The sequence below is a fragment of the Phyllostomus discolor genome, chromosome 11 (genome assembly GCF_004126475.2).
Source record: "Phyllostomus discolor isolate MPI-MPIP mPhyDis1 chromosome 11, mPhyDis1.pri.v3, whole genome shotgun sequence".
Lineage (NCBI taxonomy): Eukaryota > Metazoa > Chordata > Mammalia > Chiroptera > Phyllostomidae > Phyllostomus > Phyllostomus discolor.
The window spans coordinates 5665477-5682767 of NC_040913.2; the positions used below are offsets into that span (position 1 = coordinate 5665477).

At 48.6% G+C, this 17291-nt stretch overlaps 1 protein-coding gene across 1 annotated transcript in view; it reads left to right on the forward strand.

Moving 5' to 3' along the window:
* NEK5 (NIMA related kinase 5) overlaps nt 1-17291 on the forward strand; it is a 50833-nt gene that overhangs the window by 19059 nt on the left and 14483 nt on the right. Inside the window, 10 exon segments of the mRNA XM_036011222.1 lie at nt 3398-3452; nt 5967-6167; nt 6250-6331; nt 7713-7846; nt 9993-10180; nt 12301-12367; nt 13229-13345; nt 14332-14418; nt 16237-16359; nt 17180-17260. Of these exon segments, the coding sequence (XP_035867115.1) occupies nt 3398-3452; nt 5967-6167; nt 6250-6331; nt 7713-7846; nt 9993-10180; nt 12301-12367; nt 13229-13345; nt 14332-14418; nt 16237-16359; nt 17180-17260 (1135 nt within the window).

Consider the following 17291-nt stretch of genomic DNA (forward strand, 5'->3'; position numbering starts at 1 on the left):
TCAAGTAATCTGTGTGCCACTGAGTCACATCTTGGGGTGGCTCATTCCGAACCCCCACAATACCTTCTAAGCACTATTTACTTTGTTGCAGAAAAGTGTCGTGGGTGGGCACTGTAGAAGGCCCTGTGGTCTGGTGACAGAGCAGTGGATGAGGAGCGGATGAACCCCTGGTTTCATGTAGGGGTTCAGCATGAGTCACCCCAAGTTGTGCTTCTGTGGTGTGTGCATTATTTTTGAGCTAAAGGCAGCCAAGACCCTGTGGGCTCCATAGAAACTTCTGCTCCCCACAATTACGAAGAATTTAAATTAGGGGCCTTGCCCATAGTAAGTTACCAGAGACAACCTTTTCGACCTATCTGTAGCGCAAAGCAAACTTCTGATTGCTCAAAATCTGTGCCTTTCATCCTGCAGCTGGCACAGCGGAACATTCCGTGCCCCCAGGCAAGATGGCAGCAGGAGCGAGCATCACGCCGAGAGTGGGCAAGGCTCGCAAAAATAACTGGTTAAGGGGAAAGCTCTCCTGCCCCCCTTCCAGTCCTTGACTCGGGGTGGGACCGGGGGAAGGCAGGTGTGCGTGCCAGAGAGGTCAAATGGTGGCAGGGGGAGGTGCTGTGTCAGAAGGCCATGTCTGTCGAGCCTGGGGAAAAGAAGGGATTGTTTGGGGGCCCAGACCCTCCCGGAGCACGGGGAGCTTTGGGCTGAGGAAAAGCAGCTGGCTTGGCCCACACAGGTAACTCATATAAACCCAGGGGAAGGAAGAGACACTCTCTTGTCCCACCTTGCTAAGTACTGGCCGATGCATTTGCAGGAACGTGCGGCCCTGGCAGCCACGTGGCCAATGGTGGCACCGACCACACGGGCAGACTCCAGGAGGGAGCCTGAGGCTGGAGAGCTGCCCGCTTAGCCGCCTTGGGCTGCAAAGGGCAGACGAAGATGGAGTAGGAATTCCAGGCACTGCCTTGGGTTTTGGTCTTGCCAGGAATGGCTGGGTTTGGCCTGTATTTTGTGGACGAGATGAGTCTGCCATGCTCCCGAACTGTGCAGCATTTGAATAAAGACCTCCTTCCTTTCTCCTCGACCGCTGCTGCCTCTGGAATTTGCCTGTGGGTGGCAACGGGCAGCCGAACCCCGAGTTTGGTTTGGTAACCCAGTGGCATTCCTCCCCTCTGAAACCCCGAGGCACCTTACCCCATCCTTAGCTCAGGATGTCGTACACGCCTCATCTTCTCTTTCTGCCTCTGAGCCTCTCGTATATGTGGGGTTCCCGTACATACACATGTAGTTAAATTTGGTTACTTTCTCTTGTTCATCTGCCTGATGTAGATTTTTTAAAGTATTTTTTTAAAGATTTTATTTATCTATTTTTAGAGAGGGGAGGGAGGGAGAAAGAGAGGGAAAGAGAAACATCAATGTGCAGTTGCTGGGGGCCATGGCCTGCAACCCAAGCATGTGCCCTGACTGGGAATTGAACCTGCGATGCTTTGGTTCGCAGCCTGTGCTCAATCCACTGAGCCACACCAGCCAGGGCTCAACCTGCCTGATGTAGATCTAATTATGAGACCAGGTGAAAGAACCTGGGGGGTGTACAGGAGAGTACCCTCCTTCCCCACCCTTGGGGCTCTGTCACCCGCCCACCCGAGTCAGTTGACCTGTGACAACGAGAGTGTTGGCTAGGTAATCACTGACGTGCCCTCCGCCTTTAAAACCCAACTGGTTTTCAGAGCCTAGGTCTCAGGAGTAACATTGATACACATAGTGGTGAATGTTAGATGGAGATGAGGTCAGTTTTTACCTCCATGTGAGGGGAAGGCAAAAAATTTCACTTCTCAAAGCGCGGCTGCCATTTGAGCCCGCTGGACCGAGGAGCAGCAAGACTGAATTCCTTCTGCGAGTCAATTGTCCATTTGTTTAGGGAAACACCCAAGGGCTACGTGGCCGTTCGGCTTTGACAGATACGTAGAAAGCAAAGCCCAGTTGGTAGGGATTTACAGGAAGAAGAGCGAACATTTCTCTGCCTAGTGAGAGCACAGGCACCTGGGGCCCAGTGCCCTGGGGGTGCCAGGAGGGCTGTGCCCGCGGCTGAGCTGGGCTGCAGGTGGTGAGCCGAGGGCTGGGTGGAAGGGCCGGCTGTGCACAGCAGTTCAGTGTGGCTGCCGGCTGAGAGCCCTGGATTCACAGCCCTGTTTGGTTTCCTTGGGCTGTTTTTTAAGAATTTGGGTCGACATTCAAATATGTTGATCTGGTGCATCTGAGAAGTAGAAGGTTTTAGCAATAATCGGCTGCCCCCTGTAGACCAGGGACACTGTTCCCAGGCTCACCACAGCCCCCGCCACACACAGGGGGACACACAGCTGGAGAAAGCTCCCTCACAGCCCGGGGTGGGGCCTTCCCGTGGGGCCTTGCAGTCACAGGAACTCGCCCCCGGGCTACCGAGGGCGCTCAGGGGCAGAGGAGGAGGAGCTTGGGCCTGGGGAAGAGCAGGTCAGTGCAAAATTCTGGGTGACGGAGGAAAGGGGTCAGTGAGTTTCTAGAAACTCGAGGGAAACCAGTTTGAAGTGGCTTCTCACCTATTCTGTATGCAAACCTTTGGCCTCTCTCTCTCTCTCTGCTCCTCTGGCACACGCTGGGAGAAGAGTCGCCAAATAGTGGAGCCATTTACCTCACTTGCCGGATCCTTCCTGTTTTGACTTTAACGTCTTACTTTCTTGACTTCTCATTGTATATATATATTTTTTTGGTCTCTTAGATGAATGCTTTTTGTTCTAGAAGGTAACTCCTTATTAAACCAATCACATAGAAATACTCAGATGTGGGGAACCGGGGGACAACTGTAATTGAACAACAATTTAAAAACATTTTTTTAATAAAAAAATAAAAGATAAAGAAATACTAAGTACCAAAGAGCAACTCTCCGATCATATATTGCAAGCACATTTTCCAGGGTTTCTGAGCACCAGGTGCTCTGTTCATCACTTCATATGCCTTTGATTCTGGCGACGGCCTTGAGGAGCATGGGCCTTGCTCCGTCGACCAAATTCTCCCTTTCGAAGCAGAACAAATTCGTGTGTGAGCCCTGCCTCCCTCTGCTCAGTGCTCAGAATTTCACACACGTTTTCTTTTGAGAGCATGTGATGCTAAAGTAATTATCGGGCCATGGGACGGTGGCGAGTTTGAATACCTTTTCTCCATTGGGATTCTGACAAACGCCGAATTGTTTTTATTTCACCTCTTATGTTAGTAAGAATAAGGATTGATGATGTACCTGAAAACGTTTCTAAAAATTAGTCAGCCTGTGTAAAACTGTAAAGATACACTAATGTACGGCATTGCAAGGAGAATAAGGCTTTTATTTAAAACTGTGGCCGTTTTTTACCATGTAAACTCTTCTCTTCTCCAGGGACATTTGGTCTCTTGGCTGTGTTTTATATGAGCTCTGCACGCTCAAGCATCCTGTAAGTATGTTAATCGTTGGATTCATGTTTAATCATTGAAACTATTTACATTAAATTCACTTCTGAGAGAAAGAGATTACTGTTTGGTTTTATTTGAGTGTTAAAGATTATGTGGACATGCCCTGGCCGGGTGGCTCAGTTGACTGGAGTCTTGTCCTGTACCCCAGAAGGCTGTGGCTTGGTCAGAGGACACACCTGGGTTTCGGGCTCCATCCCTGGTCGGGGTGTGCATGCAGGAGGCATCCAGTGGGTGTCTCTCTCCCTCTCCCTCTCCCTCTCCCTCTCTCTCTCTCCTTCCCTCTCTCTCTCTCTCTCTCTCTCCCCTCCCCCCTTCCTGTCTCTCTAAAATCAATATGAGTAAACGTCCTCTGAAGTTTTTTTTAACGATTTATTTATTTATTGTTAGAGAGGGAAGGGAGGGAGAAAGAGAGAGAGAGAAACATCAATGTGCGGTTGCTGGGAGCCGTGGCCTACAACCCAGGCATGTGCCCTGGCTGGGAATCGAACCTGTAATATTTTGGTTCACAGCCCACACTCAATCCACTGAGCTACACCAGCCAGGGGGTAAAAATTTTTTTTTTAATTATGCGGACTAGCTGTTAAGAAGAATGATAGATCTCTATAGGCTGACATGGAAAGATGTCCAAGTTGTATTAGAACGTTAGAATCCCAAGGTGGAGAATAGTATATGTAGCATGTTTCCATGGAAACTGAACTTTGGGGATATATATCATCAGCAGAGGAAAGGCCTGGGGTGCATGGGGTGAAGGAAAGTAGGAACCAGCTTCCAAGGGCCTCGCCCAGCAGAGATGCACAGGATGCACGGATTCTTCCAGCAATGAGTTGTGACACCGGGTGTGAAGTGACAGGTACCAGGGAAGCTCATTGGAGACCCAGCGCCCAGGTTTTGACTGCAGACTGGTCACGTAGGTGCCCTCTGCCTGGCATGTACCCCCCTTCCGGACGCCTGGGGGGAAAGCAGGGTTTCCACCTAAACACACTGTTTCCACGGACAGCGCAGGCAGAGAGAGGCACTCTGAGTAGGGCCTGGTGGGGGCTGTCCGGGAATCTAAGCTCCCAGATGCCAGCCAAGGGCCGATAGCATAACCAGGCCTTTCCAAGGAGAGCAGTCTCAGGCCTGCCATCGAACTGTTTTCTACCCTGCCCTCACCGTGGTCTTCATCGTTATTATTGGCCGAGGTCACACGGCTGGTAAGGGTCTTACCAAAACCTGCATCTTTAGTGCCACCCTGTGCTGCTGTACGTGATGATGAACGTCAGTGGTCCGGTCTGAGAAGTGTGTCTGCAGGGGGTTTTGTCGTTGTGTGACCATTGTGTGGAGTGCGCTCACACAAGCTGAGGCGGCTTAGGCTGCTCCGCACCTCGGCTCGATGGTGCAGCCGGTCGCTCCTACTGCCGTGAGTACTGCAGGCGGCTGTAACACAACGGTATCCGTGTACCTAAACAGCTAAACATGAAAAAGGTACAATGACAATAAGATATAGAAGACGAAGTGCGTGTACACCTGCGTGTGGGTGGACGGGGGGTGGGCTCCCGGGCTCCCCTCCCCTTGAGCCCACACCCCTTGCTCATCACCAGCTCCAGGCCCCAGCCACGGGCGGGCCCGGGGCAGGTGTGCAGTGCTCTCACCGAGCTGCCTCATCATCTGTTTCAATTGCCCAGGGCTGGTGGGTCCAGCCTTTCCCCTCAACACTGCAAACAGCTGTTTGCTTGTAACCCATTACAGTCTGATTGGGCCCCTGCTGTGTGTGTGGCCCGTGGTTGGCTGAGACACTCTTTTTTTTTTTTAAGATTTTATTTATGTATTTTTAGAGAGGGGAGGAAGGGAGGTAGAGAGAGAGAGAGAGAAACATCAATGTGCGGTTGCTAGGGGTCATGGCCTGCAACGCAGGCATGTACCCTGCCTGGGAATCGAACCTGCGACACTTTGGTTCACAGCCCGTGCCCAATCCACTGAGCTATGCCAGCCAGGGGCTGGCTGAGACACTCTTATGTGACACACGGACGTACGTGTAAATAACAGGACTTCACACAACGGAAAGCGTTCTGGTTTATGAAGAATTTTTGTGGAAATGTTTATGTTATGATCATTTAAAGAGCAAGCTGTAAAATTGTATATGATGATGTCCTCTGCTCTATAAAATAAACATTATTTTTTTAAAAGACATAGGAGGAAATATACCTCTGGATGGTGGAATTATACACATTTGCCCTGCCTATGTATACTTTCCTGTACCTTCCAGTTTTCTAGGATGTGTCAGTATTATCTTGTTAAGAAAAATTAAAACAAAAATATTGTTTTAAATACCACGGCAGCTCGTCGAGTGGCTGCCGACAGGGTCTACTCATGAAACGTGAGTTGGTGCAAACAGTTGGGGTGCAACCGCGGTGCTTGCAACCGAATGTCGAAACCTTGTCTGGTGTCTGGATGTTTACGTTACGTCCTGGTTTGGGATCATCCCTGACGCGGTCCTGCCGTGCCTGTGCTTTCAGTTTGCGGCTCACAACCTGCACCAGCTGGTGCTGAGGATCTGTCGGGCGCACGTCGCCCCCGTCTCGCCACGCTTTTCCCGTGACCTTCAGTCCCTGCTGTCACAGCTCTTCAAAGTGTCCCCCAGAGACCGGCCATCCATTAATTCCATTTTGAAAAGGCCCTTTCTGGAGAATCTCATCGCCAGATACTCCACTCCCGAGGTGAGTTCCGAGGTGCCTCTCTCTGCCTGCACGTTGGCCGAGGTTTCAGCGAGCGGCTCTTGACGGGTGTGCTTGGCCCTAGGTCCTTCAGGAAGAGCTCAGTCACCCCCTCACGCACCAGGCAAGACCACCAGCGTCTCGCTCTGCTGGGGAGATGGTGCAAGGTAAGCACGATTAGACGGTGCAGTCTAGCGCATTCACAACATGCGTCTCACGTACTGTGTTCTCATAGAGGGCTGACAGCATTAGCAGGGCAACCTCACCAAGGACATCGAACGTGGACGTTTGAAAAAATATGAGCAGTATACTCGGGAGAAATATCCTCTTGTCCCGTGGAGACCCAGGGGGTGTGCCCTCACACCCAGCTCACGGACCACCTGGGGAGTCATCTCCTCTCTTTTCACTAGGGCAGGAACACTTCACGAAGCAGAGCATCTGCCAGTGAAGACGTGTTTGAAGAGGTGGGATCCAAACTTAACTTCTGTGTAGGGAGGGCAGAGAGAGTGAGGGAGGGTTCACAGACAGACGGGGGGTGATGAGACGAAGCTTATTGGTTTTTGAAATAGAGAGGATGGCCTGGCCATGAAGAATTCTCTTGGAAAGGCTTATTGGAGCTGAAATTAGAGTCCTGGACCTCACTAGTCACAGTGGTGGAACCATAAGTATGTGGCCCCCAAATAAGACAGGGGATGCTTTATGGGAGTGATAGGTAGAGAAAAATTTAGTGCCAGGGATCAGCAGATGACGTGATGAAACTCTGTGTGTGTGTGAGAGAGAGAGAGAGAGAGATGAAAGAAGGGAAAATTACTAATTCAATCGATGTTGTGACAGTAGGAGGGGCAGGACTGAGCGGCAACCACGTGTCTGAACTTAGGAGACGAGCAACAGCAGGAAGTCCCTCGGGGGAATCAGTGACAGGACAACACTGTCCACGGTGGTAGAAAAACTAGAACTGAGGACAGTTGTAAAGGGCGAATGAATGACTCAACCCCTTTGCCGCGCGTTCTTTGGTTTGGCACGGTCCTGTGTCGGTTTGGGTGGAGAATGTTAGGAAGGGGGCAGGGAGAGGGTGAGAGAGAGTGCAGTGGCCGCATCTTTAACTCAGGAAAGATGGGGAAACGAGAACCCATGTGAGGCTGACCCAGAAAATGTATCGGAAGACCTACACGTCCCTTCCGAACTACAAGGCCCTGTGGACGGTGGGGCCCGATGACCCAAGCTCTGACGGCTGCATTCAGTTCCTCGTGCCGCTATCTGAGGCACAGTGTTTCTGTAAATGTTAACACTAACTTCTCATGTTTTAAAAAGTAGCATTACGTATTACTAGAAATATGCACGGGGTCCCTGGAAAAGATGGTTTTCTCCAGTCAAAGAAAATGCGCCATAATTTTGCACCAGCGCTTTACTCACTAGGAGTAACTATCTCTGGGTGAAGTAAACTTACTATGCTATGGGATGTCCCGTATGTCTACTCTCTCCCAAGCATCAGTGTTAAAGATGCGAAAGTTTAAAACAATTGAAGTTGTTTTCTTTTACTTACATAAGGTTCTAAAATCCGGCAAGTGAGACTGCAGGGGCAGAGCCTCCCGAGAGCAAGAGTATGGGTGCCAAAGAGAAGGAAGGAGGTCATGTGTAGAAACGAACGGAGCCCACCAGCCGGAGCCCCGGAGCCCCTGTTTGTAAGTCGTACTGAAGCCTTTCTCTGGGTGTTCAGGAGATGGTACCTTCTACAGACCCCCTTACACACATTCACGTGCTGCAAGCTCGTTACTGTGGAATTCACTAGGTTTTTTAAAAGATTTTTTTATTATTTATTTATTTATTTATAGAGAGGGAAGGGAGGGAGATAGAGAGAGAGAGAAACATCAATGTGCGGTTGCTGGGGGTCATGGCCCGCAACCCAGGCATGTGCCCTGGCTGGGAATTGAACCTGTGATGCTTTGGTTCTCAGCCCGCGCTCCATCCACAGAGCTATGCCAGCCAGGGCGGAATTCACTAGTTTTTTACTTAATAAAAAAGTCTTTCTGTTACGAGCATTTAGAGTGGTACTGCATTGGACAATTTCTAGTTGTTAGGTTTTTTTTTTAATGCTGTATTTTCTTACAAGTGTTCTCTGTATCAGTTTTAGTTTTCTTTTCATAAGTCGAATTCTTTTCATTTCTTTACATAAATAGGTGTTCTGTATAAGATACGTGAGTGGCATAGCCTAGTGGCAGGAAATATTACGCATTTCATACTCTTAAATCTGACATGTTATATAGCATTAAGAATTTTTAATTATGTGATCACTGATTTTTCCCCTAGAGATTGTTTATGTATAGTTATTTGAATACACCTCAGCAGAGTGTTGAATCTTTCAGTTCATGCTACCGAAATGCTTCTGGTATATAAATAATAAAATGGCTGTTGTCTTTTAATTAAAGAATTATATTTGTAAAGGAGGCTTATGGTATAATTAGAGGACCATTTGGAAGTCCATTTACTGTTTACTTGATATATAGACATTTAGAAATGTGTTGGTATATAAATAGATTTTTGAAACTATTCATTAAAATTATTGCTCTTCATTTTGGTAGAATGTGGCTTAACTTTATTAAAGAAGTTGTAAAAGCTTGTACGATATATTGTATTAGGTGTTCAGCACCCTAAGTTAGGTCTCCTTGGACCACCATTTAACCCCCTTCATCCTCCCCTCCCTCCTCCCACACCCCTTTCCCTCTGGCAGTCCCCACCCTGTTGTCTGTCTGTGAGTTTGCTCCTGTTTTTTGCTTAATCCCTTCCACTCTTTCCCCCAAGCCCCTACCCCCTCCCCTCTGAGAGCCGTAGTCTGTTCTCTGTATCTGAGTCTGTTTCTGTTTGTTACTTTATGTTGCTCACTAGATTTGCTGTGCAAAATCTTTTTAGTTGGATATAGTCCTGGTTTTTTTTTGTTTCCCTTTCCCAAGGAGATATTTAAAAAAATATATTGCTACGAGACATATGCTCGACTTTACTGCCTATGTTTTCTTCTAGGATTTTTGTGGTTTCACGACTAACATTTAAGCCTTTAATCCATTTTGAGTTTATTCTTGTGCACAGTGTAAGAAAGTGGCCTAGTTTCATTTTGGGGGCACGTAACTCTGCAATTTTCCAACACCGTTTATTGAATGAACTATCTTTACCCCCTTGTATGTTTTTGCCTCCTTTGTCAAATACTGATTGACCATAAACGGGTGGATTTATTTCTGGGCTCTTCCATTCTGTTCCATTGATCTGCATGTATCTTTTCATGCCAGTACCATGCTGTTTTGATAACTGTGGCCTTGTAGTATAGTTTGATATCCAGTAGTATGATTCCTCCAACTTCGTTCTTTTTTCTCAAGGTTGCTGTGGCTATTCGGGGTCTTTTGTAGTTCCGTATACACTTTTGGATATTTGTTCTAGTTCTGTGAGATACCCTGTTGGTATCTTGATAGGAACTGTGTTGACTCCATAGATTGCTGTCGGTAGTGTGAACATGTTAATGGTTTTCTTCCTGTCTTCTGAGAACACGGTGACATGATCTGTACTTCCACTTGTTTGTATCTTCTTCAGTTTCTTTCTTCCGTGTCTTATCATTTTTCAGGTATAGGCCTTTTACCTCTTTGGTTAAATGTATTCCTAGGAACTTTGTTTTTTTGCTACAATACTAAATAAGATTGTTTTCTTACTTTTCTTGCTAAGAGTTCTTTATTGGTTTATAGGAATGCAACCGATTTGTGGATGTTTATTTTAATCCTGCTACTGTCAATTATTATAGATTTGTATTTTTTAAAAAAAAAACCTTCCTTCTTATGAACCCTTTAGATAAAAATGGTGGAAAGGCCCCAGCCTGCTGAAGCGTGTGGCCATTATGGTTATTACTATGCTCAACTTGACTTGTTGAGGAAGAGGAGAGACCACGAACCGAGTTCCCACCATGTGCCTCAGAGAAAGACCGGAGTGAAGAGGAATTGTCACCAGGAAGAAAGCCACCGTCCATCCCCAAGTCAATGGTACTGTCATTGTCTAATTTAAACTTGTCCTCTGAAAACATCGTGAAATAGCAACATTCTTGACTCTGCCATCTTTCCAAATTCTCCCGAGATGAATAATCTGAGAACTTCCAAACTCTTCACTTCAAATACTTAATTCACAGTTCCCATGACCCGTTTTATTTTTTAAATTTTTATTAAATTTTTTGTTGCAGTTGACGTACAATATTATATTAGTTTCAGGTGTACAACACAGTGATTAGACATTTATATACCTTACAAACTGACTACTGCAGTAATTTCTTGACCCTTTTTCATCTCAGGTTTGATGTAGCTTCTTCTTTTTCTTTTTTTTAAATAACATTGCCAAATACTTTTTTAAAAAGACTTTATTTATTTATTTTTATAGAGGAAAAGGAGGGAGAAAAAGAGAGAGAGAGAAAAACATCAATGTGCGGTTGCTGGGGGCCATGGCCTGCAACCCAGGCATGTACCCTGACTGGGAATCAAACCTGCGATGCTTTGGTTCACAGCCCGCGCTCAATCCACTGAGCTACGCCAGCAAGGGTTGATGTAGCTTCTTATTCATGCAGCCACTTAACTATCAGCATAGATTCACGCTCTTGAACTTTCAATATTTTTCTCCCTTCCATAGTTGTATATGTTTCATGTTACTAGAGGTTATTAGTATTCATCACTAACAATTGAATTATAATTAAATTATCATTTGAGACATATTGGAAAGGGAAATGTATTTCATTCAGCATTTATATTCTTAGGGCTTTCCAGAAGATGGATGTATTAAAAAGAAAATAACAGAAGTAAACTGCTCTTATGACACTTTCACAAAATTTACTCCATAACAAATGTTTACGTATCTATACTCTTTTCCATTGTTTATTTCACGCCAATACCAGTGTTCTTGTGTTCAGAGTAATGGCCACCTAGCCACAGTCCTGAAGACCCACTTCTGAGAGTCATTTTTTTAAAAGATTTTATTTATTTACTTTAGAGAGAGGAGAAGGGAGGGAGAAAGAGAGGGAGAGAAACATCAATGTGTGGTTGCCTCTCGCACACCCTCTACTGGAGACCTGGCCCGCAACACAGGCATGTGCCCTGAGTGGGAATTGAACCAGCAACTCTTTGGGTCGCAGGCACTCAGCACTCAGTCCACTGAGCCACACCAGCCAGGGCTCATTCCTTAAAAATGTTTTACCATCCTGAACCGACCTCTTCCACCCTCATCCTCTTATCAGCCCCTGTTGGATAGTGGTGCTCCGGTTTTACCCACGGGGAACGAAAGCCCAGAGCCCGTCACATTCCTGTCATTTCGTCACCTTCCTAAACCACTGTGTTATCATCTTGACTCTTCGTAAACGGGAACGGCTCACCACGTGTTCCTGAGGGAGTCATTTCTGGAGTGACGCTCCTGTCTTTGGAGCCCTGGAATTTACCGGTATTCCAGAGAGCTTGATCGTACAGCTCATACTATAATCTGAAATGGGGTTGTTTTTATTTAACAAGCAGGGGTTACAGCAATTCTTAGCAAAAAATTTTGCAAACAGTTATATATATATATATATATATATATATATATATATATGGCACAGGCATAAAGCCGAAAATGGTTCGGCTGGAATTGTGCCGGACAAATCCCTTAAGCAGAGTGAGAGACAGCCCGTTTTCATTCACTAGGCATTTGCATGAGCAGCAGAGGGAAAGGGACGGGACACTACCTGGCCTCGCGGAGCTCCGAGTGTCCTGCGGGACCCAGGTCAGCGGCCGGCCAGCTGTCAGACCAGGGCTGACGGGCTCCGGGTTAGATCCCTGCCCGGGGCATGAGGGGGTCCTGACGTTCTGGGCCGTGTGCATCCTTCCTGGGTCAGAATACTTTTGTCTCATTCTCTCCGATATCCCCAGTTGTTCCTGTCCTCTTTACCTCCCTTTCTCCTGGGTTCCAAAGGCCTTCTTTCCCAATGTACACATTCTGAAACTTTGAGCTCCTTCTTGAACTCAGAACGTCAACTCACAGGTGAATTGTGAACCACATGATTAAGCAAAAAAAAAACCCCAATTGTCAAATCAGTGATGACGACCAGTTAAAATTGCTGTACTCAAGCCGACCATTTCTCTCCCCTAAGGCCAGCTGAATTCCTTCAGAGGAGATTTGAAGCTCAGCAATATAAGCTGAAAGTAGAAAAGCAACTGGTGAGTAAAATACCAAATATGAGAGGCAACTGGGAATTTCCTCATAATGTCTCCGTTCACAAATATTCACGGACCCTTACGTCCAAGTTCATTCCATAGAGAGGGTCAAAACTACCTTCCACCTTCCTCAGGTTCTAATGACTGAAAGAGAACAGTGGGAATAGGCTTGACCCAGGGCCTGGGAATCCCGGTTTCTTCCCTGGCTCTGCCTCTTGCTCTGTGACCTTGGTCAGGCAGGTCATGCAGCCTCAGTTTCCCGCTCTGTAAATGGTCGTTGGGGAGTTGTAGATGAGCTTCAAGTTCCCCTTCCATACTGTAAGTCTTTGAGTCTATTTTAGTTAGAATGCTATGCATTTAAAAAAAATGACTCTTGATTTTTATTTGAGATGAAAAGTTGACCTTTTACTATTAAGTGTAGCGTCAAAATGTGGGGGCCGAGGAGGAGTGGACCTGCACCCTATCGTATTGCCCTTACTCTGAACGGCTGAAAAGCTCCCGTTCTAGTCCCCTGGCCTAATCTCATGCTCCGGGGGTTGCTGAACTCTCACTGAATTGTAACTTAACAATTATAATTTGCCAGTTCAGAAAACGAATCTGGGTGTCTCATATGGCAGCATAAAGTATCGATTGCTTCCGGTAAACACCACAAATGGTTTTATTAATTTTCTTTCATTTTTTTAATGTTTTGTACTTCAGAAAATTCTAAAAAAAACAACAAAACAAAACAAACAGACAAAGAAACTCCTAAACACTGAATTTAATTGGTAATATCATTCTTGTTGAAAGGAAAAGGTCAAGGTCAGATCAGAAGACATTTCTGAATGCAAGTATGTTTTACAAATTATTTCATTCAAATAACAGGGTCTGCGTCCATCCTCTGCTGAGCGAAACCACGACAGGAGACAAGAGCCGAGAAGCCCTGGAGATGAACCCGGACTCCGGGAGCTGCCGTCCAGGAGACACAAAGCGAAGGAACAGGTGAAAACCAGGCCGGTTCCGGGCCACCCTTGTACTCCCTCAGTGCCTTCAGACCATAGTCAGGAGTTACTTTTAGTGTCTGCTGTGCACACCTGGGAGGGCCCGTTGCACAAGTACATGCTGGGCACACTTGCAGGAGGCACTGTGCTGGGGGTGCTAGGGACGCAGGGGCATACCCTCCCTCAGAAGCAACATAGCTGAGTCCGTAGGTTTCTTGCACTGATGCAGTAAGTGCCGTCATGAATGGTTCTGAAGTCCGTATCAGTGACCTTGGTCTGCCAGAAGTGCCGCCAGCGGGGTGGTTTCAAACCATGGGAATTGACCGTCTCACTGTGCTAGAGGCTGGAAGTCCCACACCAAGGTGTGGGCGGGCCCTGCTCTCTCAGGACCCCTTGGGGGAGCCCCCCCCCCCCCCGATTCATCCTAGCTTCCGGTGGTATGGCAGCCAACTTTGGCAATCCTTGGCTTATAGGCACACGCCTCTCTCCTCTGCCATTGTCACATGGTGCTGTCCCTTGTGTCACTGTCTTCACATGGCCATTTTCTTGAAAGGACACCGGTCACACTGGAGTAGGGGCCCACCCTACTCCAGCGTGACCACATCTTCGCTTAGCTAATTACGTCTGCAATGACACTCCTCAAACGAGGTCCCAGCCTGAGGCTCTGGGCGTGAGGGCTCCGGCGTGTCTTTTCTGGGGCGAGAAAATTCCACCCACAACAGGGCTGCATCTGAAAGTAGGACATGTAAAGTAATTGTATGGCACGGACACTTTTGAGATTATATGTAAAAGCGACCTCACCCCAAGCCACCGTATGACAGGGAGTGACGCGCCGCAGCCACAGCACCAGGCGCGTCATCATCTCTGGGAGCAACGGGGTTGCCCAGTCCGATCACGCACCGCACGTTGAACAGTGGTCGCTGTGCAGACGTTACCGTGTTGAGCTGTTCGCAGACACTGAACACGCCGGGTTGGATTGCTGTCCAGGAATACTGGATGCAGCTGGAGGACATTCGCCAGCAGTACCACCGCGCCGTGAAGGAAATCCGGAAGAAGCTGGGGAGCGGGCTGGAGGTGGGTGCGTCAGCGCCTTCTCCCACGGGGCGCTTCTTACCACGGGCTGAGCGCTCACTGCGGTGAGCGGGCACTAAAGGCAATGACCATCTCAGAGGAAAGACAGCTCTTTGTCACGCAGACCCTTTCTTTAATAGGAAAGCTGTGGGGTCTCCCTGAAGCGTTGCTCTGTGGGGCGCACTGGAGCCCACACACACACGGTGGGGGGGTGGGGGGGGCTGGTGTTCTCTGTGAGGAGGGGGATTATGACAAATGCCTGTGGGTTGTCTTTCTCATGAACCAGTCAATAGCTATTGACTGCGCGGCCACACTGCACCAGAACTGGATTACATGTATTAAGTTCATGCCCATACGGTGGGGGAAAAAGACCAGCATTTACTGAATTCCACTATTGGAGTGGTGTCATATGCAGGGGTAAGGCTCTAAAATTCACCAAAGGCAACATCTGAGTGCAGCTGAGATGATTCTTGAAAATCCCTTCAAGGTATCACATAAAAAACCCGGATTCTTCCATCTGTGACATCACAGCGTTCTCAGTAGAACTCCCAGCAAAGTAGCTGGCCCGGGTTTGGGGACATACGACACAACACCCTCCATGCCCCAGAATGCTCTTCCTGCGAGGGGCCCACGGGCACTGGGGCTGCACGGGACCCAGCTGGGCCCCCGTCGGACCTGCACGTGAGCGGCCTGCTCACGGAGCGAACCATCCACACTGCTGACAATGCCCTGCCCTCTCTCCCCGTCTCCCCACCCCTGCACGCCTACGGATGCCTTAATGCAGGTGAAAGGGGCACGGGGTCCAGTGCAGTTGCAGGTCCCAGAGCGGCGCCTGGTCATCGCATCCACTCCCCATACAGGGAGGTGACCGTGCACACAGGGCAGACTAAATAAATACCTGATCCTAAAACCTCGGCCTTTCCGGCACGTGCTCTTCCACGCATGAACAGTTGGCAAGAGAAGACGTACGTGGATGAAGCAGTTTTGTTTGTTTAAGACAATGTAGGTAGGCTCCGTAAGTGGCGTAAGGAGGAGCAGGTGAGGGATTTTAGGAAGAAGAGAGGCGGAGCCTAAAGTGGGTTCCGAGAAGGAGCAGAGTTCGCAGAGGCAGAGCCGAGGAGGAGGGCGTTCTGGAAGGCCCACAGAGGCAGAGGTTGGGATGGACGGCCGCGTGTGCTGGGAGGGGCGGGCTGGGTGGGCTGGAGGTGGTCTGCTTCAGAGCAGAGACTTGGTTAACGGGGGGAACGTGGTACCATCAGCAACCTTATTTTATTTTTTTATTTTTTAAAGATTTATTTATTTTTAGAGAGGGGAAGGGAGGGAGAAAGAGAGAGAGAAACATCAATGTGCGGTTGCCTGTCACATAGCCCCCACTGGGGGCCGTGGCCTGCAACCCAGCCATGTGCCCTGGCTGGGAATGGAACCTGCGACACTTTGGTTCGCAGCCGGCGCTCAATCCATTGAGCTACACCAGCCAGGGCTAGCGTACTTATTTTAAAAGTAGGCCCGTGAGGGGAAACCGAGTGCAGGGGAGATGGAGAGCCCGCATGTCTGGAGAGACCGGGAAGTAAGGGAATGGGGGAGTGCCGAGGTGCCCCCACTCCCTTATTATCCATGCAGGGATTGTGTGTACGTACAGGGAGGTCCAGGGACAAGGAGCCGGGAGGGGGGCTCCATCCAGCCACAGCCCAGGTTCACCCTGGAGCAGCAGGCGGAAAGCCCTTCCCCTCTCGGTCCCGTCCAACCCATCTCGGCCACGAGGGTCACGTTGTAAAGGCTCTCAGACTCCCTCTAGCTGACCGCGTGTCCTTTGTGTTAAAGGAAGACTCGAAGATGAGTCACAAAACCTATGTGGTGAAGAGGAGGGACCTGCCCATCCCCCAAGGCGCACCTGAGGAAGATGCACCTGAGGAAGACGCACCTGAGGAAGATGCACCTACGCAGGTGATGGGTGTTGTTTAGATGCATGTGTGCTTCCCAGGGAGTTTTCCCCACCCGGTGGTCCGGCCCCTCAGAGCGCAGTGTGACCCTGTGGGGGACACCGAGAGAGAGACGCCAGCACCTGGTCGGGGGCCGGCCCAGCCTCATGTTTTCAGAAGCTGGCTGGGCGCCTGGGCAGCCGAGTGTCGGGGCTGCTCTCGGGATCCTACGACAGTCCAGCCTCCTGGACGGTGTTTGAGGTGGTCTGAGACCCACTGCTCAGGAAATCTGATGTGTAATTTCTCTTCTGTCTGCATTTTTGGTCGGAGCGGGGGAACTGCTCTGAGCCAAATTATCAAATGGTTCTTGAGAGGGTTTTTCCCTCTCTCCTGGAAGGTTTTTTGTCTCTACCTCCAAGGTGCCTCGGGGCTTGAGGAAGGGCAGGGGAGGGGAATCCGTGTTGGGAGACGGCGGAAAGGCCCCCTTGACTGTTTTCCTTTGTGAGAGATGCTGGGACCCTCACAGGGTGTGGGAGGACACTGGGTCGAAATTACATCTCTGAATTGCACCAGGTTGTACTGGACTGGCCCGGAGAGAGAAGCATGGTCACACTGCAGCACTGTGCCCTTGGCAGTGCCAGCATCCACTGAGTTCATGGACACCGTCCCCAAGTTTCAGAGAATTATTATTGTTAGGGGCATGTTTTCACTATGATGCCAGCCATCGGATTCAACCCAGAAATCCAATACTGGAACCGTACCGTGCTGTGATTGCAGGGAGTGTGAGAATACAATGGTTCGATCACCAGTAAATGCTCAATTGTAATTTTTCTCTACACTTGCAGGGTATTGAAAGAGACTTGAAACAAATTAGACTTCAGAACATGAAGGAAAGGGAACTCCTGGAACAAAATTATAAAGTTAAGGTGAGAAACATTTTGTCTTTGGGTTTCACAT